This window comes from Podarcis tiliguerta (assembly GCF_965153285.1).
Source record: "Podarcis tiliguerta genome assembly, chromosome: 16".
In the NCBI taxonomy this organism is placed as follows: Eukaryota; Metazoa; Chordata; class Lepidosauria; order Squamata; family Lacertidae; genus Podarcis; species Podarcis tiliguerta.
In genome coordinates this window covers 17763588-17781094 of record NC_139549.1, presented here as the reverse complement: position 1 = coordinate 17781094, position 17507 = coordinate 17763588, and the positions used below count along the sequence as shown (strand labels likewise).

Below are 17507 nucleotides of genomic sequence, written 5' to 3'. Positions count from 1 at the left end.
AATATTCAACAACTAGGCAGGTCAACTCCTGAGCCTGGAATGGAGAGGGGAACCCCACATTGTCCTTTGCCTCAGGCGGCAAAATGTCTTAGGATGGCCCCCACCCCTGTGAAATAATAGAACGGGCCCAACTGAGGCGCTAAAGCCTCTCCACCCTCGGAGCTCATGCCCGAATTGAGAGTCGTGACTTGCAGCACATCTGGGACCCCGATCCGAACAATGCTGCAAGTCTCCCTTCCGTGGGCAAAAGCGAGGCTTCCTTACACAATGCTCTGGCTTCTCTGCGGTCATGGGGTTGCCAGCTTGTGACTCGGGGGCTTTGAGAAGCATCTTGCATTATTAAAGCAGCCTTTGCGTTCCAAAACCCTGGCCCCCAACCCCACCCCGCTCCCTGGCATCTCTCACTCCAAGGCAGCCAGCTCAGTTGTCCCCTCTGCCCAAACCGCAGATGGTTTAGGGCCCAGCCTACTGCCTGGAGCTGAATGGGGCTTTCAAAGCCAGCTGAAAGGAGCGCCTGATATGGCGAGATGATTGGCTTGGACAAAGGCCTGGATGGAGAGGCGGGTGGCAGGGGGCTCTTTGCTTTTTACTGAGATCCTGCTAAGCGCCACGTAGCCACCACATTCTTCTCATGCTCAAGACAGAGGGCCAACCTCCACAGGGTGGTCTCTCGGCATGTCAGCCACTTGCTACTCCCTTTTGGAAAAGATGACACCACAACTCCAGTGAAAGGCAGGTCTACAGGGGACACTTAGGTGACTGGCGTCTTCCTTTTTCCTCCAAGCAACAGAGCGTCCCGTATCCGGCGGTTCCCCACCCCCACCCGACATGACATGCACTGAAGGACTGGGGAATGAGTTGGGTTTGCATCTCGTTGCAAACCGACCACACGTCAATGTGAACCCTTTGCAGTTCCAAAATCAATACGAGAACTAAAATGCAGCTGCCCTCTGAATTTTGTGTGCAATTCTCCACACACTGCCGCCAAAAGTGCATCTTAGGGGGCTATGCCCAGAAAAATGCATGGGGGAAGACTGAAAATAACGTGCATCCTGTTAGTCAAAATGGCTTGGGAAACTGCACATATTAGGCCAAATTATGTAAATAAATGCCTAACTTAGATGAACGACCCAGGAAAATTCATGCCAATTTGGAGATGGGACAAACTGAACCCAAGAACTCGATCTTCTAGTGTGGCTGCACTCACCCTTTGGAACTCCTTGCCTGTTGAGATCAGGCAGGGGCCTCCACTGTACTTTGTTCTATGCCTGCTAAACACATTTTTGTTTAGACAAGCTTTACCCAGATGCCTAGAATGTTCCTGGGGTGTCAGATGTGGCCATGGTGATACAGACCTTACTTAGGGACCTTGTTGAGATTCCTGCAACATGCTCTATGTGGGGCTACCTCTGAGGAGGTCTTGCAAACTGTTGGTTGGTTCAGAGTGCTGCAACCAGATGGTTGGCTGGTGCCAGTTATAGGGAGCTTGCAACTCCCCACCTTATGCCAGAGTCACTGGCTGCTGAATTCTGAAGAGGTGGAAGTTTCAAAGACATAGTCTTCATGGGCAGCTCCTCATACAATACATTGCAGTAGTCAATTCGGGATGCGGTTGAGCTTATTATCAATTACAATTATACATCCCACCTTTCCGCAAGAACACACCCGAGGCCTAAAAAGGAGGAACGTTTCACAAGAGATCAAGCAGAGATGGGGTCTGGGTTTATTGGCTTTCAGCAACACTTTGGGTCACCACAAGGTGTGTTCATATCCCGTTGTGTGTCTCCTTCCGTAAACCCTTCACCCCCCAGGAGGCAAAGGTATTTGCTATCTACCTGAATTAGCTAACGCGATGCAAGACATGGCAGGTAGAGAATCCAAGCCAGGAGAGGAGGCAACTGGTTTGAGATGTCTGATGGGCAGCTGCCAGGCATGTTCCTGTGCCAAGGAGTGTCAGGGGGAAAAGTGGCCAGAAAACTAGAGAGGAGGACAATTGTGGGATTCTCTGGAGGGTGGGGAGAAGGGAGGGAGTGGAAAGGTATGTATATACATCAGAGAACAGGTTTTCACTACAGTGGTACCTTGGGTTAAGAACTTAATTTGTTCTGGAGGTCCGTTCTTAACCTGAAACTGTTCTTAACCTGAAGCACCACTTTAGCTAATGGGGCCTCCTCCTGCCACTGCGCCGCTGGAGCACAATTTCTGTTCTCATCCTGAAGCAAAGTTCTTAACCCGAGGTACTATTTCTGGGTTAGCGGAGTCTGTAACCTGAAGCGTCTGTAACCCGAGGTACCACTGTATTTCTGATTTATCTGGAGAGTGGGTGGCAGTGAGGCCTGGGCACCGTGTCTACTGAGTTGGGTAGATCTGGCCTCTGAAAAAATCGGATACCATGTCCACCCTTCCGTTGTTTCTTAATGGGTAGACCTGCTATCCAGTAGCAGAGACATCCTGTCTGGATAACATCTTTCCACTAGCAGCTAAAGCCCTCTAGTCCAACCTCCCTGCAGGAATCACAGCTAGATGAATGCAGAATAAGGAGTCCAGTAGAGAAGCCCAGGAATAATGCCCAGGTCTGGCGAAGAAGTCCTTCCAAGGCACCTGCCACATTGCCAGCAACCCACGGAGGTTACAGCCAAAAGGGTCCAAGAGGGAGAAGCCCTGGTGTCGCCTGAGTCAGTTCAGCATCCTTCCCTGAGTCCATGCTTAGTCCAGGTGTGTCTTTTCCTTCACGGTGTCCCCACCGCCTGGGCTTCATCCGCAGTGGGTCTGCTGGTCGGGCGGCTCAACGTTAAGCTGTACACGTTGGTCAGGAAGGTCTCCCAGCTTTCCCGGAGAGCACGATTTACCTGCTGCGGAGGGGCAGGGAGCAAAGAAGGAGCGTTAGAGGGTCTGGAGGTCTTCAAATCTGGATATGTTATCTAGCCCTCCATTGGGCAGCCAGATAGGAGGCGGCTTGTGGGGAGGCCCAGCTGCTTCCTTACAAAGTCTGGCCAAGAAGAAAAAGCTATGCCAAAAAGAAAAAAGGCCCTGTTTTACAGTCACCTCGTAGTTTATTCATTTCATAAGATTTCTATACCTCTCTATTGCAAGGGGGATGACGACACAAAATAATTAAAAAATAAAATAATGCAATCGTCAATAAAAAACAAGCTGTATAAAACATTAAGAAAATAGTTAAAATCAAAGGAAAGCTAAAACCACATGTCAGCATTCTATGTATCTGGGCAGGCTAGACTACACAAAAACAAAAAAACAACAACAACTTATTATTTATACCCTGCCCATCCGGTGGGTTTCCCCAGCCACGCTGCTAAAATGTTTCTATCAGGCGCCAAACAGGATACAGAGAAGGCGCCTGCCTGATGTCAATAGGCAGTGAGTTCCAACGTCTGGGTGCTGCTACACTAAAGGATAAATTCCTTAAAAACGCGGGACGAGTATTATGTAGCACCTGCAACAGTGCCGGTTCCACCTGTTGAAGCAGCCGAGTGGGTGCATATGGGGCATGGCAATCTGAGAGAAACTGGTCCCAAGTTCTTAAGGGCTTTATATACAAATAGCAGCACCTGGTAGAACATTGGCAACCAGTGCAGGTCTCTGAGCTCAGGTGTCACATGCTGGCAGGGTCTCACTCTGGTCAGCAATTGTGCTGCAGCATTCTGCACCAACTGCAGCTTTTGGATCAAATGCAAGGGAAGCCCCACACAGAGCCCCACATTGCTCCAGCGCGTGTGGGTGTGTTACGTGTCTGAAAAGACAACCTCTGGCCTGTGGGAAGTAGTGTTGTTAACCACTGTGGGGTGTTTTTTCCTGCACTCTGCTGGCCCTAAAAGAGCTACTGATGATAGATATGTGGACTTCATGTGTCAATCTTGTGTCTGATGGAGATTTCCCTTTCCACCTCTCTCCCTCCCTCCCTCCCTCCCATAGGGCTGGGCGTTGTATTGTCCGAAACAGGTTTGAAGTCCAAATCATGATATCGGTTTCATGATCTGTTCGCGGTGCTTAGCTGGTCATATATTCCAATGTTGATAACCAGATATCGCCCAGCCCAACACTCCCAATTCCTGGGAAGCACTTTTCAGAGCCAAGTTCTTCAGCTCAGTTAAGAGGCCTTTCTCTGGAAGAGGAGGGGCTGCAGCTCAGCATCTCCCTGGCATGAAGGTCCTGAGTTCAATCCATAATGGTGTCTCCAGGTAGTGCTAGGGATGTCCCCTGCCTGAAACCATGGAGAGCTGCTGTTGCCAGCCAGAGTGGGCAATAGCAAGCTAGATGGATGAATAGACATGCTCCGTTCCTCTATCTTGCTCTGCTGGAATTAGCTTGTTCAGGGTGGACAGTGGCTCCCAGAGGAAGACAGAAACATCTTTCTGGAAAATGGTTCTTAAATAAATAAATAAATACATATTCATAACCACATTTACCCTGTTCCTTAGCTGAAAAATGTTCCCAGAGTGGTTTGGCAAAATCACTGCCCAGGTGAGGCTCTTGGCTTGTGCCTTGATGCACCAGAACCTTCAGAAATAAGGGATGTTAAAAGCCTGAAGCTTTCAAACACCAGACTGCGTTAGGATTCGCCCAGACTTCCACTTGTCATGCCGCATTTCAGCGGGAAAACCCACTGTTTACCGCTGAAACAGAACAAATGTCAATTGGTTTTTCTGGGGACTGCCATTTGCTCTGTTTCAGTGGTATGGAGTGGGTTTTCCCAGGGACAAAGAGGAAGCACAGGAGGAGAGCAACCCCTCTTGGATCTGTGCTTTTCTGGCTGTTTACACACTATGCCTTTAAACCACGTTCAAAACACATTCTTTCACTCAAAGAATTCTGGTAGCTGTAGTTTCTTAAGCGTTGCTGGAAACTGCAATTCTGTGAGGGGTAGAACTACAGGGCCCAGAATTCTTTGAGAGAAGGTAGGGTTTTGAAAGTTCTTTAAAACTATAGTATGCATACAACCTTGACTCTCCTAGGCAGGCAGCTCAAGAAGAGTTCCCAGGTTTCTTTTTGCGCAGTGCCCCCTAGTGGGCTAATCCGGAAGATGGAAAAAGCTCTGTTAGCTACTGGGCCCTGGGCCCTTGCATGCAAAAGCAGCACAGAGTCTGGTGGAATGTGCGACACAGTTTTCAGCCCATGCCACGGAAAGCTTCCCCTGATGGATTTCTGCACATCAAGCTGCTGGCATAGGCACAACGGCTGCTATGGTTGTTTTACTGTTAGCTGGCAGTGCTAAATGCATTGAGGCCACATTCACACCATCCATTAAAAGCACTTTAATCAGTAATTGATTCCAACCACTCCCCGCCCAAAAATATATATCCTGGGAGATGTAGTTGGCTGATGGTGCTAGTTGGCTGAATTGGTCCTACTTGGGCCAGCAAGAGGCCAGAGGAGAATTAGCTGTGGGGTCTCAGAGCAGGTGATCTTCATAAAAGGGGCAAGCCACGCCCCACTTAATTGGTCACATGACACCATTTGAATGGCAGTGGCCATCAACTGGGGAGGGAGCGACCCCCCTCAAATATTTTATGTCCCCCTGAAGATCCTTTGGCCCCTAGGAGTTAGCTCCTATGCTCTTAGCACCCTTAACAAACCATAGCTCCCAGGGTTTAAAGCAGCACCATGGTGCTTTAAATGTAGGGTGTGAATGTGGCCTTTGAATCCTTGCCCTCTGCCCTAACCAATGGAGCAGACGCCTCCTCAGTGCAGGCTCAAAGTTTCTGAGGGCCAAGCACAAGACCCCTTCCATGGGGCTTCCACCTGACCCTGCTGCCTCTTGGTGCCAGGCCGACTCCTCACATTTTCTCACCTGTTTACATTTCTTCATCCTGCCGCCTGCTTTGCCCTGGGCCTCCCCGATGAGCATCTGCCCGTCGCCAGGGCCAAGGGAGTGGGCTGCTTCTCCCATCGTCGCGGCCTCCTCTCCCCTGGCCTTCCGCACCCTCAGACTCGTGGCTCTCCTCCCCCAGCTCCAGGCAGGTTTCGGCTGGGCCTCTTCCTTGTTCTTGGGGACCAGGCCGTGCCCCCCGAGGGCAGCGCCTCCAGACCGCCTGGTGGGATCTGCCTCCTCCAGGTGGTCCCATAAGCTCCCAGAGGCAGGATCCAGGAGGCTGGGGGACTTGGACCCCCGCAAGGAGCAGGCCCTCCGGAACCTCTTACTGTTGGTCATGCCTGGGTGTGACTTCTGGAGCCGGCGCTGCCAATCTGGTACAGCTGATGTTCTGTCGCAAGCTGGTCTGCTGAGCGCGTTCTTTTTCCTTCCTCTTTTGCGGGGTGATTCAGCCTCGGGTGAGGGAGAGGAGGAGCTCGCTGCTGCTAACCCGAACCCATCGCTTTGGACTTTCTGTGCAAGCTCTCTTATCTAGTTCCAGACCCACCCACCCCCAGCAGTAAGAAAATGAGAACAAAACTCCCCACTCCTCAGTGATATCTCTGTGGGTGCAAAGGTCAGCATGGACCTGTGATGATACACACCACAGGGCAAAGAGCAAAGAGGTGACATGCTGGCTCATGAAATTAGGTCTGGTATGGAGAAAGTGGATCAGCACAATTTTATCTTTCTCCCTCCCTCCTATCACTAGAACCTGTGGACATCCAGTGGAGAAGAATGTTGGAAGATTCAGGGCAGAGAAAAGAAAGGGTAGCACATAGTTAAACTATGGAACTCACTGCCACAGGAGGCAAGGATGGCCACCATGGATGGCTTTAAAAGAGATAAAGGCCATTGATGACTACTAGCCACATGGGCTATGTTCTCACTCCACGCCCAAAGGCAGGAATGCCTCTGGAAACCAGAGCAGAGTCGAGTTTTCTTGCGCTTGCTGCCTGCTTGCTGGTTTTCCACAGGTCTCTTGTTACCGCTGTGAGAACAAGATGTCAGACTAGATGGGCCCTTGGCCTAATCCAGCAGAGCTCTTGTGTTCCTAAGTTGTCCTTGTTGTTTGTACTTTTTATTTTACATTTAATATTTTTTAAAAAATAATAATAATGCAGCTCTCTGACCGGGTGCTCCTGGTAAAATATCAAACTCTTTAGTGTGGTGAATCAAGTATAATCTTAATAAAATGGCCCTCTGTTACCTACAGGATCAAAAGACACCCTGTGGAGAAGAATGGCCTCTGAAGCAACGAAGCTAGGGCTTTGTACCCTCAAATGGCTTCTCCTTAACCAGTAAGACCAGGAAGAATGGCTGAGGCCTGGCCCAAGGTGGACGCAGCAGCCAGTTCTGCTTCTTTTCCTGTCCACAACGGATCAGCTGGATGGGGTACCAACACTTTGAGCCAGGAGGGAGGGACAGAGGAAGGAAACATTTCCGCTTGACTTGAGTCAAAGTCACAAGGAGCTAATGAGAGAGGCGATGCAGGAAGTGTGTGTGGTCATTGTGACCAGCTCAGTCCTAGAATTCTGGTGTCAAGAGAGAGGGGGGGAAAGGTTAATCACAAAGCTTTCTAGCCTTCTGCCACTGCAACAGTGCCTGACTGTGCTCTACATCAGTTTCCTATTTTCCAGCTCCCTTGAAGTAACGTGTCAGATCTTCTCCTCTCTTCCAGGTATACAAACCTATCACACCCCACCCACATATTAAATTAAATGAAGGAGGCTTTTGCCCTACTTGGCCCTAGCAAGAGTTGCAGGGAATAATTCCAGTGTGGTGTAGTGGTTAAGAGCGGTAGTCTCCTAATCTGGGGAACCGGGTTTGCCTCTCCTCTCCTCCACATGCAGCTGCTGGGTGACCTTGGGCCAGTCACACTTCTTTGAAGTCTCTCAGCCCCACTCACCTCACAGGGTGTTTGTTGTCGGGGAGGAAGGGAAAGGAGAATGTTAGCCGCTTTGAGACTCCTGAAGGGGAGTGAAAGGCAGGATATCAAATCCAAAACAAAACAATTGGTGCTTCCAGAACTAAAAAAAGCCCAGACCCCCCCCCCCGCCCCAGTTTCAGCTTTTTGCTTAGCTTCCTCTAATTCTTAATTTTTAAAAAAATGTAATAGCAACATTGCAAATGAATAACAATGATTAGGGTTATTAACAGCTATTATAGAATGTTGAGATGTCAGTTTATTGCTAATTTTAATTTTAATTTTTTTAGGTTTTAAATCAGTATTTTAAATGTTTTTGCTGAAAATTTTGTAAAATACTTTTTTTTAACAAGCCGCAGTACGTATATCACATTTTATGAAATAAATAAAACCTGGAGCATTCCACGTGCAGCACCTGCCACGTCTAGTGTCACGTGCATCCACTCTTCGCTATAACCCCCTTAGAGGACTATGCTCCGCCTCCCTCAGCTCTGGCAGCCAATCAGCGACCACAGCTCAAGCTCATCCTCTTTCGTCAATCTGCGCTTGCATTCCAGCAATAGGAGGAGAAGGAGCCTCCAGGTGGCGGCGAGAGGGCGGAGACGCAACCAATGGAAAGTCTGGGATCAACGGGGCAGGCAGTACGCTCGGAGGGACGCTTTGCGGAGGAGACTGGCGTGGCGTCGAGCCAGTAGGAGCAACGCGAGGAGGCGGACGGGACGACAGCCAATGAGGAGGCGCGCAGAGGCCGGGTAGGCGTGGCACGCGGCGCGAAGGCGCCAGGCTTGAAACTGCGCGTGAGTGACAGGAGGGAGGCGGGGGTCAAAAGGCGGGGCCGTCGCGGGTAGGGCCACAGAGGCGTCTCCGGCGGCAGCCAATGGGAGGGCAGAGAGCGACCTAAGCGGCCAATCGCAAGCGAGATGGGCGGGGTTGCGGCTGGCCCGGTGAGGAAGCGGAGCCAGGCGGCGCCTGGCAGGGAGGCGAGAAGCAGCGAGCGGGGAAGGCAGCGCGACGGCGGCGAACAGAGCGGGTGGCGGTGAGTACGGACGGTAGGCGGCGATGAAGGCAACGGCGGAGGCTGGCTGGGAGGCACGTGACAGCCGCGTCTCCCTGACGTTACGGCCGACTCCTGTGATGTCACTGGCGCTCTCCCTTCCACTGCATTGGGCCCTTCCCTCCCCCACCGCAGCATTCCTTCATAGGGTCTTTCTCCTTGTTTTGCTCAGTTTGCTTCCTCCTCCTTCCTTTCGTTTCTTCCCTTGGAGGGTCCTTTTTGACCCAAGTTGGGCGTTTAATTCCCCCGCGCGGGAACCTGCCTCTCAGTCCCCAGGCTTGATGCCCCCTTTCCTTCCCACCCGACGTGTACCCTCCCCCACCAGCCTTCTTCCCTTCCTGTTCTTCCTTCCCAATTGAGTGATTAATTTATTTCTCCCACAAAACGAAGACATAACTTGCTTCAGTTTCCCACTGACCTGTTATAAGGACATCAGGAGAGCTTGGCTGCGGCAGGATGAGACCAGAGGCCTATCTAGAACTGCGGCCAGCCCCATGATCTCCACCCCACGCCCCTGTGAAAAGCCCCTCTGAGCAGTGCACATGGACAACAACCTCTCCTCCATTTCTGTTCTCCAGCCACTGGTATTCAAAGGCAAAGGAAATCCTGGCTCCAACCATTGGTCCATCTGGCTCAGAAAGTGGGAAACCTTTATTCTGTCCCAGGGTTGCATTCTGTGAGGCTCAGCCTTCTGGCACCCTCATGCCAGTGGTGACTGGAGCCAGGGCAAAAGTGAGTGGAGCAGTAGGTGTGGAGCTCTCCTCAGGTTTTACAGATGCTTACCTCTCCATCTTCACTTCAGGCAAGTAAGAGACACCATCACCATCATCAAGTTCACTTTTAAGGCAGACAAAAACACTAAGAAAGGGATGGGGGGCATAGCCTGAGAGCAGGGCGGTGGAGTAGGGTGTAGCCATCCACTAATAAAGTTTTATGTAATTTATTTTAGATTCCTAAATGGAGACATAGGAAGGACCTTTTTCAAAATTGTAGAAAACACAAACATCAACATAACCTAACATTTGTCCCAGCAAATATGTAGTCATGTAATATATACTACAATAAAACTCTATCATCTTACCATTGATCTCAGTAGACCAGCCTTTCTCAACCTTAGGTCCTCAGAAGTTGTTGGACTACAACTCCCATCATCTCTAGCTATCAGGACTAGTGGTGAGGGATGGTGAGAGTTGTAGTCCAACATCTGGGAACCTAAGGTTGAGAAAGGCTGGTCTACTCCCCACTGACTGGCAGAGGCTCTCCTGTTTTTTTTAGATAGAAGCTTTTCTCTAACCCTAATGCTGATTTTCTTTCTCTCTATCTTTTCTGCCCACCTGCACATTTTGAGGGTCCTTCGCTCAGTGGGAGAGCAAATTCTTTGCACACAGAAACTCCCAGTTTACCTTATTGTTGAGTTGGTTTTGTTTCCAGAGCAATTGAGTAACCAGCAACCAAATTTTTTAAATAGTTCTTTAGACAAATTCATGAAGGTTAGGGCAGCTACTTGCTACTAGCCATGATGGCTATGTTTTGCTTCCAGTGTTGGAGACAGTGTGCATCTGAATTCCATTTGCAGGGATTCCCAAGTGGGGAGAGGACTGTCATATGTTGGCGGACAAGGAGGGGCTTGGTCCCATTTGGCCTGCAAAAGCAGTGAGGATGTTAAGTGATTGGCCAGCCCATGAAATGTGGATAGAAGGAGCATGTGTGCACCTGTGATTTGCAGTTCGTGCAGGCAGGCCTGTTGAAGATGAGCCTGTGTGCATACCTGAGGGCTGAACATTTTTGTTGTTTTAAATTTGTGCACTTAAAACAACAATCCTTGAAGGTTTTTTCCCCATTATTATTGTTCTTTTTGGCATTTTTATCTTACTCAACAGCCAAATAAGGCTCCCAGAGTGGCTGACAATGAGAAGACAGACTCTGCCCTGAAGCTATCTAAGAGGGCTTCCATTGTCACTATTTTTAGGTGGGTTTCAATTACACACTGGCACACTCAGGTTCTGCAGTTGTAGTGGATTGAGCTTTGTTTCCACAAAAGATCAGACATCTTGCAATAAGTGATGAAGCGGGGGTGGGGTGGGGGTGGAAATCATTGCAAAGTGTGTGAGTAATGCTTGCTTTGATGCAGAACTATCTAACTTCCTCACAAATTAATCAGAATGATACCCAGTGTAATCTAATCTCCCTGCAGATTGATCAGTATGAATGCTCAGTAAACAGAATGCCTAGAAGTGCCCTGCTAGACATGGCGCAAAAGGAAAAGGGATTGGGAGGGAGGAGGAAAAACCTAGCCCAGGTTTTTCCTGCAAACAGCAGGAAAGGAAGAGCTTGGAGAGACAGAGGCCAAAGTTTCTGGTCTTTTAATTTTTATAATTTTGTTGTGCACTACCTTGAGGGGCAAATGGACAAGTGAGATGAAACAATGATAAAAAGCAATGCCACTATCAAGTTCAACATGGCTGCCACATGCTTCTGATCAGATTCCGGTGCTCCCTGCTTTCCCTCTTTCGTAAGAACTGGGTGGTCTCAGGGTGAGGTTATTCTTACTGATTTGCCTGCATTTTTGGCCGAAGATTTGTCCAGACACCCCCCTCCCCTTTAGCCCTGGGTGGAAGGGTCCTAGCGGGGGACATCCTCCCAGCCCCCTTTCCAGCAGGAACATGTTGTCCAAGTGTAGCGGAACTAACATTTCCCAGCCAACTGCTGGCACAGCCAGGCTTTTCTCAAGTCTGTGCACGAAAAGGAGCCTGACGGCAATACTTCTTTTGGAGAGATGTTCCTTCCCATCCTGGCTTGCAAGCCAAAGCTTGTGAGAAAACGGTGCCTCCAGGAAATCAAAGACATAGGGACGTGTGATCTATGATGTGGGTTCTGAATGAGAACCTCTGTTTTTACCTTTTTTCCTCTGGAGAATGCTGTGGCTCAGTGGAAGGTGTATCTGCTTTGCACGCACAAGGTCCCAGGTCCAATCCCTGGTGTCTCCAGGTAGGGCTGGGGGAGTTACGTCCCTGAAATCCTGGAGAGCCGCTGCCCGTCAGTGTAGGCAGTATTGAGCCAGATGGACTGATGGTCTAACTCAGTATAAGGCAACTTACTCTGTTCCTGCTTGCAGTGGTCCAGGTAGACCTGGAAGCACACAGGAAGTGTCTGATGAAGGAGGTGAAACCAGCGGAGGTAATGAGACAGGGTTTGGTCTGAAGCCACAGGAAGCCACCACCATCCTGGGTCTTGGAGGGGTGGCCGCTTGTCAGCATAGTGTGTACCATGCAACTCGCTTCCGCAGGAGGCAGGGATAGCTGCCAAGTTGGATGCCTTTAAAAGAGGAATGGGCAAATTCATGGAGGAGAAGGCTATCAATGGCTACTAGCCACGATGGCACTGCTCTGCCTCAGCAGTCAGAGGCAGCAATGCTCCTGAATACCAGTTGCTGGAAGTCACAGGAAGGGAGAGTTTCTTTTGTGCCTGGGTCTTGCTTTTGCATTTCCCATTGAGGTACCTGGTTGGCCACAGTGAGAACACTGGCCTGATCCAGCAAGCTCTTCGTATAATATTCAGATGCAGATGTGATTATTAATAATCATTCTAGCTTAATCATACCTAAGCCTTTGCATGACGTAGCCAGGGTCTTGTAAGAACTAGATGGGACATTGGCTTGCTCCAGTAGGACTCTTCTTCCCTTCTTCAGTAAGTCCCAGAAATGCAGTAATACAAGCTGGGGCAGCTCAGTCGGTAGAGCATGAGACTCTTAATCTCCGGGTTGTGGGTTCGAGTCTCACATGGGGCAAAAGATTCCTGCATTGCAGGAGGTTGGACTAGATGACCCTCGCAGTCCCTTCCAACTCTTCAATTCTGTGTGATGCTGGCGCTGTGCTTCTTTAAGGCGATTCACCCCCAGGAACCCCACTAGTTCTTCCACATTCCTCTTCCCTTCTTTGATGGCAACACTCCAACCGCCAAATGTTTTTCTCCAGGTGTAACAAAAGTGTCCCAATAACTTGCAGCAACCGACGAAGAGATCATATTTTACCTGCCAGTGCTTTCATAGTGTCTGACTGAAAGGCAACAGAAAAAGTTTTTGCCTGCTGGCCGTGACATAAGTCAGTCACTGACTTAATCTCAGCTCTTTCCCCTCTGTCCCTGCCCACAGTAGTTCATTTTCTGTGTATTCTTGGCTGCTAATCTTGTTGTTTGCATGAGTGAACGTGGGGAAAAATGAAGGGCCTTTGCCCAAGAGCCAACCGAGGAGAGACGTCACGTGGCTGCATCTGGCACGGGAGATGTTTTGCTCTGAAAACCTGGAAGCAGGTAGAGAATATCCCTTGGAGTAGGTTAAACTAGGATGCAGATTACTTGTTTTGGCGGGGGGCGTATGCTGTAGCCTTGTGGGATGGATGCATTTATCCAGAAGTCACTCAGTGCCCACTTCGGACTAGTGGGCAGCCGCTGGATTTGTGCTGCAGTCGTGAGTTGCCTGGGGCAACCGGCTGGTGTTTGTTTTGAGAGAGAAAGCTCAGCTGCATGAACCTTTGGTCTCATCCAGCAGGGTCGTTCTTAAGTAAGGATTCTAGGTCTAGTGCTGTCTGCCAGGACACTCATGTGATGACACTTTTCTCTCTCCTCCCTCTTAAAAACCAGATTTTCTGCAAACTTTGGCTTTTCGCCTGCATTCTTGAGTTGCCTGGTTGTGTGCCTGTGGGACCACTTCTCTTCCTTCCTCCTCTACGATTGTAAGTTATTGTATAGCAGTGGGCCTTCTCGGTGGTGGCGCCCACCCTGTGAAACGCCCTCCCGTCAGCTGTCAAACAGATAAACAACTATTTGACTTTTAGAAGACCTCTGAAGGCAGAGCAGACCTGTTCAGGGAAGTTTTTAAGGGTTGATGTTTTTTGTGTTTTCAATATTTTGTTGGGAGCTGCCCAGAGTGGCTGGGGCAACCCAGTCAGCTGGGCGGCATACAAATAATAAAATTATGATGATGTTGATGTCACCCCTTCCCCCGTCTTCTGCTTGTGCCTTGGATGCCAATGGTTTTTTAGAAATAAATATTAGTAGGGGTTTTCCCATTCTACCCCTTGACACTCAGCAACCAGTCTTGTTTGGAAAACTTTAGTCAGTGGCCCTGCTGGGCTTGTATGTGTTTTTCTGCCTCCGCAGATGCAAGAGAGCTTGGATTCCACCCCCCTCTCCCCCAGCTTAGCTCCATGCTTGATTATTACAGGAGAATGATTGTGCAAACACACACTCACAAACTCCTTCTTTGAAAAACTCGCTTTCAATTGACATTTGTGTAATTTTTCCAGAGAGGGGGAAGGAGCTGTCTCCTGGGTCCTGCTGTCTGACTGTTTGCCAGGGACCGGAGCCCTTCCTATTGGGGCCAGGCTGCTCTGAAAGGGAGCACGTGATGCTTGCTAAACTGGATTTTCTTTTCATGCGGCAAAAGCATGCTTTGGGGAAAGTGTTGCGGAGGGGGCGGCCAGCTCTGCGGGGAACCAGCATTGGCAGCATTGGCAGAGTTCAGGGCTGCAGTTGAACCAGCCGAAAATTTGTTGGGAAAGGAGATGTGGAGATTATTCCGTCCGGACTCTGCGTTAATGTGAAGAATAAAAAAGTGAGGGTGTAGGGCTCTGATTCAGGCGGCCTGGTGGCTTCGGTTATAAGGAAGGCCGTGCTGGGGCCTTTCCAGAAGCCCACCGTTGTTCAGCACCCTGTCCCAGCAGCTGGCCAGATGCTCTAGGGAGCTTCCAAACAGAGCAGGAAGTCCTCCTCATCCTGGTTTCCCTTTTCTGCATTTTTCCCCCAGATCTAGAATATCCTCTTCGAGGGGAAGCAAGTTCACATAGTTTGAGGAGCGCTTAGTTAAATTATGGAACTTTCTCCTGCAGGAGGCAATGTTGGCCATCAACTTGGATGCCTCTAAAAGAGGATTAGACCAATTCATGGAGGAGAGGTCTATCAGTGGTTACTAGCCAGGATGGCTATGCTCTCCCCTCCTTCATTCTGCCCTTCTGAATCTCAGTTGCTGGAAACCACAGGAGGGGAGAGTGTTGCTCTGGTGACCGGGTCCTGCTTTTGGGCTTCCCATTGGGGCATCTGGTTGGGCCACTGGGAGAACAGGGTGCTGGACCCCATGGGCCACCGGCCTGATCCAGCAGGCTTTCTTTTTGTTCTCATCATTGACTTTGCTCTGCAGTGGTAAGCTGAATGTTCCAAGAGCTGAAAAAACAGAGGGAAGTGTGGAAAGGTTTAATGAGATTAAAGTGGAAAGGGACCTTTGCCTTTCTTCCTGCGATAAGAGAACAGTGTGAGTTGTGTAAGATTGGAGGCAGGGGCCTCAACAAAAGGGAAAGGGGAGAGGATTCCACCTTGCCGGAAAAAAACAGTCTACTAGCATTAAGAGAGCAACCTAGTGCCCTACATATGTTTTAGGCTGAAACCTCAGTCAGCCCTAGCCAGCATGGCTGTGGCTGATGGGAGTTGTAATCCTAAACAGGACTACAAATGATGGCGAAAGTCGTGGACACAAATGGCCATGCTGTCCAAAACTACAAGGCCACTAGGAAGGCTGACCTAGAGCAGAGTGGTGCCATTGATTGATTTATCACATTTATATCCTGCCTTTTTCTCCATGGAGCTCAAGGTGGCATACATGGTTCTCCCTCCCCATTTTATCTTCTCAACAACCCTGTGAGGGAGGTTAAGAAGCAGTGACTGTCCCAAGGTCTCCCAATAAACTTCATAGCCGAGTGGGGAATTGAACCCTGGTCTCTCCTGGCTCCAACACTCGATAACCACCCTGGCTCTACGCTGGACTACGCTACCACTGTGACATCCCTGGAGACATATCTGGGAAGCTGATGTTCCAAAGAACTTGTGCTCTGTTCTGAATAGCTCAGAAAACAACCTTTACTACAAAGTGAGGTGGCTGAGCTGGTCTCGTGAGTGAGCTTTGGCCACGGCTCAGCCAGCCTTCCTTGGATAAGCCCTGCTTACACCTCGCTGTTCCAGATGCGTCTGTAGTTAGGTGCTGCCCAACTTGTCAAAATCACAGCAGCCAGGCTTTGGGTAGGACTGTGTGTCCTGAATGCTAATTTGTCTCCACGTCTGGAAAACCTGTACTCTGTGACCTGCATGAAATATGCAAAATGTATCTGCATAATTCCTTTTTGGTTTGTATACTCTGCCATTAGGGATTTTGCATAATGTGTTCTGTGACAAGAACAAGAAGTTGGGTAAGGATGGAAATTGAAACGTACTGCCGCTGAAATGTTCTAAAGAGATGAGTGAACAAACTTTTAATACCACAGCGGATAAAAAAAAAAGTTTAAATGACATAGAATAAAGGAATGAATATGAATGCTTTAATATAATAATAAATACCATAATCTAGCCACGTGAGTGCCTAATCCACAAACTAGTGTTTTTGTGACTACTGTTTGCCTAAAACCAAACACATTTCAGCCCAGTGGGTCTTCTTCTGGTCCAATATGCTAACCGCTCATAATAAAATGCACAAGTAATAGTCCTGCTTATGTGTTAAGAAAACATAGTATCGAAAGTGGTATTCTTACAATGGTTGTGCCCAATTGCATGTTCTTTTGGAGCATCTTCCAAAGTTCTCTTTTGCAGATATCAGCTAGTCATGGGAAGATACAATATGCTAAGGATTATCAATGTATTTGGATGCCTTTGTATGATTTTACTGTTTTAACATGTCAATAAAGGCTAGTAGTAGTAGCAAAGGGATGCGGGTGGCGCTGTGGGTTAAAGCCTCAGTGCCTAGGGCTTGCCGATCGAAAGGTCGGCGGTTCGAATCCCCGCGGCGGGGTGCGCTCCCGCTGTTCGGTCCCAGCGCCTGCCGACCTAGCAGTTCGAAAGCACCCCTGGGTGCAAGTAGATAAATAGGGACCGCTTGCTAGCGGGAAGGTAAACGGCGTTTCCGTGTGCGGCTCTGGCTCGCCAGAGCAGCGATGTCACGCTGGCCACGTGACCCGGAAGTGTCTTCAGACAGCGCTGGCCCCCGGCCTCTTGAGTGAGATGGGCGCACAACCCTAGAGTCTGTCAAGACTGGCCCGTATGGGCAGGGGTACCTTTACCTTTACCTAGTAGCAAAGCGAAGCACTGCACCAATCCTCAGCCATTGAAAACTCTGTTCAGCCAATCGGCTTCCTGACTTTTTAAACTTTTACGGAACTAGAAACCTGGTTTCTATTTTTTTAAAAATTGTTCTTGTTAAGGAACATGTGTACCCCAGGAGATAAAATGCGGCCATCCTTTGCCTGTGCCCTACACAAATGGTGGAAGTGTGGTGGTGTACCAAGAGCCCTGCTTAGGTATTTCCACCCTGAGTAAAGGGGATCTCTGGTGGTTCCCACAAGAGACTTGAGCTGATGTGGAGATTAATCCTGCTTGTCATCTTGTCACAGGTGCTTTAGACTCAGGGATCTTCTTGTCACGGGCGGTGACAGGCCTTCTCAGGTGTGTGCCAACCTAATCTGGCTCAATGTATTGAGCAAAGTCAGATCTTCTGTGTCCACTGTCTTCTTTGGTGCACAGAGACTATTTCAGTCTCTGAATCATTACAAAGGCAGCCCCTGTTCTTGAACGGGATCTTGGTAGATCTGCCCGGTAGGCAGGAAAATGTTAAAACAGGTTGC

At 49.3% G+C, this 17507-nt stretch overlaps 2 protein-coding genes across 13 annotated transcripts in view; one reads left to right on the top strand and one right to left on the bottom strand.

Annotated features, from left to right (window-relative positions):
- Positions 1-1702: 1702 nt before the first annotated feature.
- On the bottom strand, positions 1703-6387 carry LOC310666505 (uncharacterized protein). Of its 2 annotated transcripts, XR_014505935.1 has the most exons (3): positions 5810-6387; positions 2269-2852; positions 1703-2213 (listed from the first exon to the last, which is right to left on the bottom strand). XR_014505935.1 is itself a non-coding variant. In XM_083417431.1 (2 exons), the coding sequence occupies exons 1-2, from the start codon at positions 6167-6169 to the stop codon at positions 2730-2732; spliced, it is 483 nt and encodes a 160-aa protein (XP_083273557.1). In that variant the 5' UTR covers positions 6170-6387; the 3' UTR covers positions 1703-2729. The 2 variants fall into 2 exon arrangements, 1 of the variants encoding a protein (XP_083273557.1); XM_083417431.1 differs by having other exon boundaries at positions 1703-2852.
- Positions 6388-7386: 999 nt separating this feature from the next.
- The window catches only part of PC (pyruvate carboxylase), a 258381-nt gene continuing 248260 nt past the window's right edge, over positions 7387-17507 (top strand). The window contains exons 1-2 of one of the 11 annotated variants that reach the window (XM_083417275.1): positions 8813-8832; positions 13489-13580. The gene's annotated coding sequence lies outside the window, so the exon portion shown is untranslated. Of the gene's footprint in view, positions 7551-8412; positions 8549-8703; positions 8846-11960; positions 12028-13041; positions 13159-13488; positions 13581-15484; positions 16020-17507 lie in introns of those variants that run through there. The other 10 variants (XM_083417268.1, XM_083417277.1, XM_083417267.1 and 7 more) reach the window with 10 other exon arrangements.

Excerpts from the sequence above, each read along its gene's own strand:
- LOC310666505 (XM_083417431.1), bottom strand. The coding sequence starts at position 6,169 with ATGACCAACAGTAAGAGGTTCCGGAGGGCCTGCTCCTTGCGGGGGTCC. Across the intron at positions 2,853-5,809 it reads GGATGAAGAAATGTAAACAG|CAGGTAAATCGTGCTCTCCG; the intron begins GTGAGAAAATGT and ends GCCCCTCCGCAG.